This window comes from Blennius ocellaris (genome assembly GCF_963422515.1).
Source record: "Blennius ocellaris genome assembly, chromosome: 8".
Classification (NCBI taxonomy): Eukaryota; Metazoa; Chordata; class Actinopteri; order Blenniiformes; family Blenniidae; genus Blennius; species Blennius ocellaris.
In genome coordinates, this window is record NC_137657.1 from 15,779,950 (window position 1) to 15,790,011 (window position 10,062).

The 10,062-nt window shown below is 38.5% G+C and overlaps 2 protein-coding genes across 2 annotated transcripts; both read left to right on the forward strand.

Annotated features, from left to right (window-relative positions):
• Positions 1–295: 295 nt before the first annotated feature.
• Positions 296–1,194, forward strand: LOC308133419 (cornifelin homolog). Its single transcript, XM_080500779.1, has 3 exons — positions 296–420; positions 511–647; positions 920–1,194. Exons 1-3 carry the CDS (start codon positions 309–311, stop codon positions 1,022–1,024), a joined length of 354 nt encoding a protein of 117 aa, XP_080356905.1. The 5' UTR covers positions 296–308; the 3' UTR covers positions 1,025–1,194.
• Positions 1,195–2,153: 959 nt separating this feature from the next.
• On the forward strand, positions 2,154–8,723 carry oscp1b (organic solute carrier partner 1b). Its single transcript, XM_080501257.1, has 10 exons — positions 2,154–2,349; positions 3,496–3,650; positions 4,187–4,354; positions 5,376–5,456; positions 5,562–5,665; positions 6,021–6,149; positions 6,493–6,562; positions 6,648–6,787; positions 6,882–6,945; positions 7,631–8,723. The coding sequence occupies exons 1-10, from the start codon at positions 2,238–2,240 to the stop codon at positions 7,748–7,750; spliced, it is 1,143 nt and encodes a 380-aa protein (XP_080357383.1). The 5' UTR covers positions 2,154–2,237; the 3' UTR covers positions 7,751–8,723.
• The last annotated feature ends 1,339 nt before the right edge of the window (positions 8,724–10,062 follow it).

The window sequence follows — 10,062 nt, forward strand, 5'->3', positions numbered from 1 at the left end:
GTTATATGCACAATAGTTGAACAGCCTGCAATTCACAGACTCTCATATGGCTGTATTTTTTTTTTTCAAAAGTTCATGACACATTTGTGGTCACATTCATGACTGCTGATGATGAAGATCTTCCATTCTGTGTCATTGTCCAATTCATAACCCTCTTCTCTTTCTACTCTGCAAATGAATGTCATGACTGTCACACACAAATGAAATTAGATTTCTTCTCCGATTTGTATTTACAAATTCTTATAGTTGAACCTGTTTTCATCTAGGTAGCTGAAGTTGTTTTGGAAGAAATAGATCCAGCCATCATAATGTCGAACCCAGTGGTCACCCATCAACCTGGTACTGGTGGCTATGGGACAAATGTCCAAACAGGAGAGTGGAGCACGGGCTTATGCTCGTGTTGCAGTGACTTACTTATCTGTGAGTATGATTTACATAACTTGCACATGCAAAGTATCAGACAGATGTTTTTTCTTTGTCAGAAAAGCTCAACAAACAATTGTGTTTTAGGTGGCCTCGGCTGCATGTGCCCAATGGCACTGAGCTGCTACACTGCAAACAAGTATGGAGAGAACTGCTGTTTGGGTTGTGTGCCAGGAGGCTTGACAGCCATGCGAACTCACATGAGGCTGACCTATGGCATACAGGTATATAACTCACATAAATCACCATAAATGACAATGTTGGAAACTCAAAATGTTAAATAATAAACATACATTTTTCATGCCTTTGATGATAATTGGGATCTGAAACTGGAGTAGAAAATTAATCTCAATACTTATGAAAGACAGAGATTTCATAAACTTGAGAAAGGTTTTTGAAAAAAAGGTTTTGTCAACATTTGAGGAACCAGAATTGCACCACATAAACGGTGAACTTGGCCACATGTAATTTTGTTGCACCTTTCTTTTAAATACAGGGAACCATTTGTAACGATGCCCTGATGTCCTGCTTCTGTGGACTTTGCGACCTGTGCAGGATGGCAAGAGAAATCCGCATCAGGAGTGGAGAGATAACGCTGTAACAAGAGTTTCTGATTATGTCCTCATATTGTGAAAGGAAGTTGTTTTGAGCAGCTTACATGCAGACAACAAAGAAAGAGACAACAAAGAATGAGTGATTTGCTTGGATGTCAATTCAATGGACCATGTCTACATTACTGTAAATAAATTGATTATTATCATGCATTTGTTATTTGACCAATCACATCAAAACAATTCTGAATGCCTGTCAGATCTGTAATTCTAAATCTTATTTCAGTTTATGCCATTCAATATACTATACATCTACATTGCAAACTGTTGTACTGTTTGATGTCATTTTATTTTTTTTATTTTTGTTTGGGGGGGGGGGTCATATATTCTCTCTCTATCTTATAATTTAAATATTTTGAAGCTATGGTTAGAACTCTGTTTCCATGCTATTGTGAAAGTGTTCAGGCCGTAAGCAGATTTTGGCAGTTGACACGCTTCTTTAGCACATGTCAGTGTGTCAAAGACCAGACCCGTGGGCCAAAATCAGCCCACAAGAGCCTCTAAACCAGTCTGGTCCAGCCCACACAAGATGAAATTGGGCTGTTTGACTACATAACTAAAATGTGTTTGATATCCCTGATCAACAATAGATTGCACAGAATGTCATTAAACAAACCATTAAATATATGTTGGCTGGATCCAAAGCAGTTGTATAACAATCTTAATAATAATTTTGCTATACATACAATTCAGTTCTTTTGTCATTCAGTTAATTGCATCTACATAGACATTATGGATGGATGACAAATGTACATATATATTGTGAAATGGCATGACATAACATGAACAAATAAATAAATAAACAAATAAACATTAATATTACGTAATTCCTTAATTAGTTATTTCCATTTATTACTGAGAAGTTATTAACATTTTTGCCAAATACAAAATCGTGAATATTAGCATTATCTGGCATAAAACCAATCAACTGGTTTGTTATAGACTGCTGGAAATAATAGATAAGAGTTAGTATTATTCTGTGATTTTTGTAGCGTCGTGTCTCTTTAAAACACGTCACAATTTGGCCCCGCCTCTTACATAACATCATAGCAATACGATACTGCCATTGACCGTGTCTCCGTGGCCTGGCAACCAGAAAAGTCTTTATTAAACAGACGGGCTCCCATCAGTAAATACTCCAGCTAGCTCCTGTTGCTAGCCTGCTGCGTTTCCAGGAATAAGCCCTGTCGCCAAGATAACATCATGTCTTCGAGGACTTTGCCCCTGCTCTTTATTAATCTCGGCGGGGAGATGCTGTACATCCTGGACCAGAGACTTCGAGCTCAGAATATACCTGCCGACAAAGCTAAGAAAGGTAGCTAGCTTAGCAGCCGACCAGTAAACGCTCTGTACAGAAACATTATTATAAGAGGTTAGATTTCTCCCGAATACTGCAAACTTTGTTAGTTAATTTCATTTGTTTGCTTGGTAGTTATTGCACTCGTGAGTTTTGGTGATTGTGAGGGACAAAAAACATCTTTTAACTCTGTCAGACACAACATAAATTCCCCTAAATGTTATTGAATGCTCCACAGTTATTATGGATATGTTGATTACATCCAAGTCTTTCGTCTTCTGATGTAATTCAGCGATGTCATTTTCCCAGAACACACCTTTATTTATCTATCTGCTTTTAATTCATGAAGTCTCCACAATACCTGGCTGGATAGAGAACGACAGAAAGAGAGGTATCATTACAAGATCTGATGTAATCATGCACCAATGCATTAGTCGCTCTTTGCTCTGCTTTTGCCTAGTCGGAACTCACTGCAAAAAAACTGGATTTGAAACAAAAAGAGACTGTGTGTGTACATATTCATGACATACATGAACATCATACAGGAGGTCAGGGCACTCACAGGGTCACATCTGAGCCACAAACCTTGGTGGCTCTTTTAGTAAAAGAAGAAACTCCCAAGAGGCTCTTAAGCAAAAGTCTATGAAAACTGACCTGCATCACTTCTTGTCATTCTATGAACCAGTGTGAGTCCATCTGGTCAAGTATGTACATATGATAATCTATATAGGATTACAGTGTCTCGCTTGCTCTGTCAATACTAGGAATCTTTATTTCCCATTAACCAATTTTTTTCTGACTTGTATTTGGGATTGCATTATTGGTAAGTAAGGCTGACAACAATCTTACAAATTTTAAGGGTGAATTAGATTTTTAATCTAATAAAATGAGTTACAGCTTTGATCCAGAATAGTATTTTCAAACCAAATTATTTCTAATGTCGTAAGTGACCTGCTTACAGATATGACAACTTGCTGTTTGCTTGCAATGCCGCTGCCTAGTTTGGACCTCTTGGGGTTAAGTTAGCTCGGGATGGATTCATTTTGGCCAGCCTATAGTGTAGAATGCTGATCTGCTTGCTTCTGGGATGACTATTTCACTAGAGTAATTGACTAACCCTAATGAAATATATGTACACTTTTCTGTTGTACTCTGCCTGATTAGTTATGAATGACATCATCAACACTATGTTCCACAAAAAGTTCCTGGAGGAGCTTTTCAAGCCACAGGAGCTTTATTCCAAGAAGACCCTGAGGACTGTGTTCGACAGGTTGGCTCATGCCTCCATAATGAGACTCAATCAAGCTAGCATGGACAAGGTGAGTATGGGAAAAAAAATTATGTCAACAAATCCTAGTTCAAATCCCACATCCCATAATCCCACCTTCCTTCTTGTATGCCCTGTGTCAAATATCTGATTCTGAATCTGAATATCTGAATCATTTTGCCCTTGAGGGTGTTTCTAAAATCTGCATCCAAAAGAAGTGCAACAACAGCACTGTGCTTCACTTATCAGCTCAAACTGGCAACATGCATACTCAGCAGTCCTTCACATTTGCGTGTTTTACCAACAACTGCAAATATGCTGATTCAAATATCTTTCAGAAATGATTTGCGGAGTTAAACTGCACAGAGATGTCTTGGATAGCCTCTTCCTTATGCGTCTTAAAATGGCTCAATAAAAGGATGTGCCTGCTTTGGATTAACCCACAGTATAAAATGTAATCACTTTTCCATATTGCTTTGTGGCAATACTGTATGTGGCTCCCTCTGCTGTTTATTCTGCAAATACATCATGCTTGTGTTTTTGATTGACTGAATAGCAGCGGCACTGAGCATGCCTTCTTTTTCACAGCTCTACGACTTGATGACCATGGCTTTCAAGTATCAGGTGCTTCTTTGTCCCCGACCGAAGGACATCCTCCTTGTCTCCTTCAACCACATGGATGCAATTAAAGACTTTGCAAGAGAGAGTCCCAGCATTCTTGCTCAGGTTGACGAGACTTACCAACAGCTCATAGAGGTACAGCATGTGAAATCTCACTTGCTTCACATAGGAACAGGAACTGTTGAGGATATTTCAACCAAGATGTTGATGTTTTGTTTTTTAATCGGATGATCTGGAATGAAAGAAGCAGCTGATTAATATTCACATTACACTCACAACTATTTTTGTTAGCTTTTGACTAGTTGTTTTGTATGACCTTGTTTTTTATACTGTCATTATTAACCATTTCTTTTACCCCTGCTAGATTTTAAAAACTTTCATCCGGTGTCTTGGCTGGAAAGAAAACTGTCTTTGTTCCAATCTTAACATTAACTAAACTCTTAAAATGAGTGATAAACCAATCCAACGTAACGACAACATATTTTAATAAAAGCATTTCAAGTAACAGGCACATTGATTACCACAACAATTAGTTCTGTGTAAAATACAGTGTTGATGGCATTTAAAGGTCCGAGATGTGGGCCAATGCTGCTGGGACACAAGTCAGGGTCTGATCAACCCTGGATGGGTCACCGAAAGGAGGGTGTCTGAAGTTGAGTGACCCGAAACACCCAATGAGTTCAGGAAACATCACTGACGATGTGTCCCAGAGCATCAACGGATGTATCTATACAACATGGAGTGAAGACCCGTCAGAAACGTTACTGATTGAAGTGGTCACACTCACAGAAACTTGAGCTCTAATTAACAAGCTGCATCACTTTTGTTTCTTAAAATATGGCTCGGCAAGCCAATTTGCATAGTACAAACTGAAAATTTATGTTTTCTATCTATTGTACTTTTTTGACGATTGTCCTTTAAAATAGCCATTTAATATTTTAGTATAGTGTAGCTGTATTTTTTTTTTAGATATAGTTTAAATGTTTTTAAGAAAAACTTTGCCTTCATGTTTATCTATTTTATATATATGTAAGCATATTATGTTGTAGCACCCATGTAAGCCTGTTCAGTTAGACAACTTTCAATTATAAAAGTTGCAACACATCTTCTTTTTTCACCAATTACTATTTCCCGCACTTTTTTTTCTACTTATCAGATGTATACACCTTTATCCAGTGGTGAATTCCAACTGATTAGACAAACACTTCTCATCTTCTTTCAAGACATGCATATAAGGGTAAGTCGATGGCCTTTATTTTTTGTGTTATTATAATTTGGAGAATAGTCAGCGTTGTTTTGTTTGTGTCAATTTTCTGTTTCTCTATGAATCTTTGTCTATTAGGTGTCAATTTTCCTCAAAGACAAAGTGCAGAACTCAAACGGTCGTTTCGTACTGCCCACAAGTGGTCCTGTGCCTCACGGAACACAAGTCCCTGGCTTGATAAGGTAGATAAGATAGATAAATACTTACTGCAGTACACAGCTCTTGTCCATTAGACTCAATCACTCTTCACTCGGAAGTCTGAGAACTTTGAGTGGCAAAACCAAAAGGCAAGCATTACAGATCACTGCAGACACTAATCGTATGTTACGTAGGCCTCTCTGCAGCTAATTGCATTACAGAGGTTTTGTTGACCGAGAATTTGCCTTCTAATTTTAGACGCCCCCTGAGATTTTCTTGGCTCAATTCTTTTCAAGTATTATTTTTTTTCTCGTCACTGAAATATCCGAGTTGCAGACTTTGACTTGAGACATTTTGTATGGAAAAGGTTCTGAATACACTCTTGTTTCTAATCTTCAGGACGTTCAGCTGTGCCGGCGAGGAGCTGAACAGGCTGCAATTCACTAATGGAGGGAGTTACTCTTCTGCGCTGCGAGAAGGATGTTTTGACATCTGTGGAGACAGAGTTACCAAACTAGGCACAAACATGTAAGGCACTTCAACCGTCCCATTTCTGAACATAAACGAGTGTCAAGTTGTGATGTAACCTTCAAAACAAAAGCTACTTCCAGATTATAGTATTAATGTAATGTCGTCATTTTTATATTCTCACTGAAATCTTGGATATTATTATCATTATTGTTATTATTATTATTATTATTATTATTATCATCATCAAATGATTAATGCATTTTATTTTGTCATTTTAATCATTACCACTATATCTGCGACGCTTCAACGTCTTGTATATTGTATTTAGCAATTGCAAAGCATCTTGGCTTGTACAAGGACCTGTATGGTTATCCCCTCTATATTATTTTTTCTCATTCAGGTACAGTGTGAGCCGCCCAGTGGAGACTCATATGTCCGGCACATCTAAAAGCTCTACTCAGCACACAAAGGTGACACTGCAGTGGAAAGAACACACTCTAAACAATAGGCTTGGTATAAATATACTGTGGTAATCAAGCTTTTATGTGTCAACAGGTCAACACTGCCCCCAACCCGCTGGCCAAAGAGGAACTGAACCTGCTGGCCAGGTTGATGGGAGGGTTAGAAGTTCAGAAAGCAGGAAACACAGACAGTGGCTTCAGAGTTAATCTGTTTGCTACAGATGAAGAAGAAGAGTGAGTCCGAGCATGCTCTCACTAACCCTCTGATGTGAAAACACAACCGCACTTGTAAAGACTCAAACTAACAGTTGATTCTTCTTTGACATAGAGAGGCGTTGATAACGAGGCCTGATGAGCTCTCTTATGGCGTCATAAACATCCAAGCAACAAAGGTAAATTATAGCTGTTAATCTTGAGACTTTGTAGAGCTCAAATCTTTGCTCAATGATTTCACACCACATTCATTGATGAGGGAACGATTTCGTGTATTTCATTTTCGCGCAGATAGTAAGAGTCTAAAAGTCTTGCAGGAGAGTTTTATACTACTTGTCTCGCATGATCTCCGATAGGAAAATCAATTTACCTACTTTTACCTTGCTGATATGGTCTTTTTTTTTATTTTTTTTATTTAATTTAGGATTAGTTCTAATGTCTTTTTTCAAATCCCCTTTTGCTCTTTAATTGAATACTTTCCAATTTCCCTAAGGTAGTCCGCAAATCAAATATAGGATCTGGACAGGTCCACAGTGCTGCATGCTCATCTTGATCTTGTTTGTGGCAGGCACAAACACAGATTTCTTTCAGACTGTAGGCTTTTTTTCCTCAATTTGTTTTCGCATAAGCACAACCTCACTGTCTGCAGTTGCCCAAACTTCATTACTCATGGGCTGTTTTAACCACATGACAGAACTAAATGCCAAATGTTGCTTATCTCAGTAATAAGCTTTCGAGTCATTCCGTCAATGATCTGGGATGTCAGTGCTTTGCCAGTCGAACTGGATTTACTGTAAGGAGCTATAAGTTCCTATGATGCCCACGAGTGCACTTTGATCAGTGGATAACGTTGTTATCTTTCAGGACAAGCAGGCCAACGCAGAGCTGGCTAAGATCATGGGAGAGTTCAGTGAGTCCGGAGATCAGTCTCCCAGTACCAGCAGCAAAGGAGACGACCTTCTGGCCATGATGGACAGCCTGTGACACGCCCACGCTCAAAGACAGACATACCTCAATGGTGGAGCACAATGCATTGTGAACAGCGCTGTACTCCCGAAGACCTGTCCGCTGTCTAGTCCTTCAATTAAACTACAACAACCTCTCATACAGCCTCAAGACTTTCTTCTTGGGGTGTTTTCTAATGCAGCTGCGAGCCATTATTTCCCTCATTTTTCTGATTACTGCCTGCATATTTACATTTACCATCAAAGAATCTGTGGTGAGATCAACTTTATGTCATAGCATGCTATGATAGTGTGTTTGCTGAAGAATGACAGAAGTTTCAGGGCAACAAGATTATATATAAATACAGTAGGCCTATACCGATATCTGTTATACTGGCACATGTTCACATGGGGTTGACATGTTCCATTTTTAGAAAGGCGCAGTGTGTGAAGCACATTCCTTTAATTTCATCTAACCTAAAATATCAGTTACAGTTGTGTTACAAGTGGAGTTTATTTTCAGAAACTAAGCCCATAATTGTAGTACCACTCTTGGTCATGGTTGTTTATTTTATTACAAATACCTTATATTTATACAGTGTTTAGGAAAAGGTACTTTGTTACCCTCCTGTATTCTAAAAAAAAAAAAAAAAAAAAGAAGGTGATTCAATGATATTGTGGATGAATTGGAGGACACCTAAGTGCTCTTGCTATTGTGATTACCAAGCCCCCAGATCTTTATTTTGGTAATCAATTACCTGACATTGTGCTGATGTACCTTTAAAAGCGTATGAGGAGCTACCTGTAAAATGTATTCCACTACTTTGTGATGTCTTTGAATGTTGCGAAGGACCCAGAAATGTGCTCCCTCATGACTATGTTCCAATATATAGCAATGCAATCTGTAAATATGTTTCTTGCATTATTTTATTTATTGAATGTATAATGTTGTATGTATAGCATATTTCATATTACTGCAAGTGTTTAATGTGCAATGTAGTATTTTTAATAAATAGATGGTGAAAATCTGTGCACACCTTATTGAATGAGCGTGGTGTGCTGCAGGGCTGCATGGTGATGTAATGGTTATAGCCTTCTTGCCTCACAGCCAGAATATCTCTGGTTCAAGTCTCACTGGAGAATATTAAACATTAAGTTCTTACTGTGTGTATGTAGTGTTTCTCCCACAGTCCATGAAACATTCATTGAGGTTGCAATCAAAACTAAAGTTTTAATGAGACTGTGGCATGACTGTTTCTGTGTTTGCCCTGTGATGGACTGACTGTTCAGGGTGTTGTATGCCTTCACTCACTCCATCCCCCTGAAACCCTGAATTGTATAGAACAGTCGATAATAATGATGCAACACAGTATTCATAATGACGTGAACCTTTTTACAGCCTGTTGTAATTTACAACATCAAACAGTAGGTGGTGCTAGTCAACCTTAGTCAACATGATGTAGTTAAGTGAATGCCTCATGCTGCAACAATATGTTCTGTTCTGTTCTGTTTAGTTTATTTTTGCAAAACGGTAGCATGGGTGAAGTATGTATTTATAAACATTCCTTATTCATCATGATTATATTCACAGAAGACACTAAATTACCTGAGTGGAACATCTGAAGCATTATGTCTCAATGTGATCTGCAAAGAGACTCCCCTCTTCCAGACGATAATTAAAAAAGATAATTACTATGGCAACAGCATTTTATAGTACATATGATGTCTGTGAGCAGCCTGCCTGCAGACAAAGTGGGGTTGTGATCTGCACTCCTGTACGACACACACACACACACACACACACACACACACACACACACACACACACACACACACACACACACACACACACACACACACACACTGGAGCACCGCACATACCATGCAGGCAAACATGCTCAGACAATTCTCTGAATTGATCTTGGGGAGGAGAATTCTAGTGAGGTCTTCCCAATTTTCTTGGCAAAAAGAGAGACAAGAAACACTACGTGCCCTGGGGATACAGCCTCCTTACAAAACTGACACCAGATATTCATGCCAGTCAGTGGAGACACCCGAGCTTGCTCCTCAACAGCCATTGACACTGCAAATTTCCCTCTAGTCTACATTGATTTTACAATATATATATGTATATTTTTTTTTAGATTATTATGAGAACAAATAATTGTGCTTAATCATCTATGGAAATATTTTGTTTGCATAAAAATGGAAGTGTGCAATACAAAAATGTGTATTCCACATCTACTTGAGAGGCTTGGTGAAGAAAGCGCTAAAATGCATTTCTCTCGCAGACCCCGCATTCGAGTTATGATTCAGTTTCCTCTTTAGAAACTGTGGGCAGGACACTGTAAA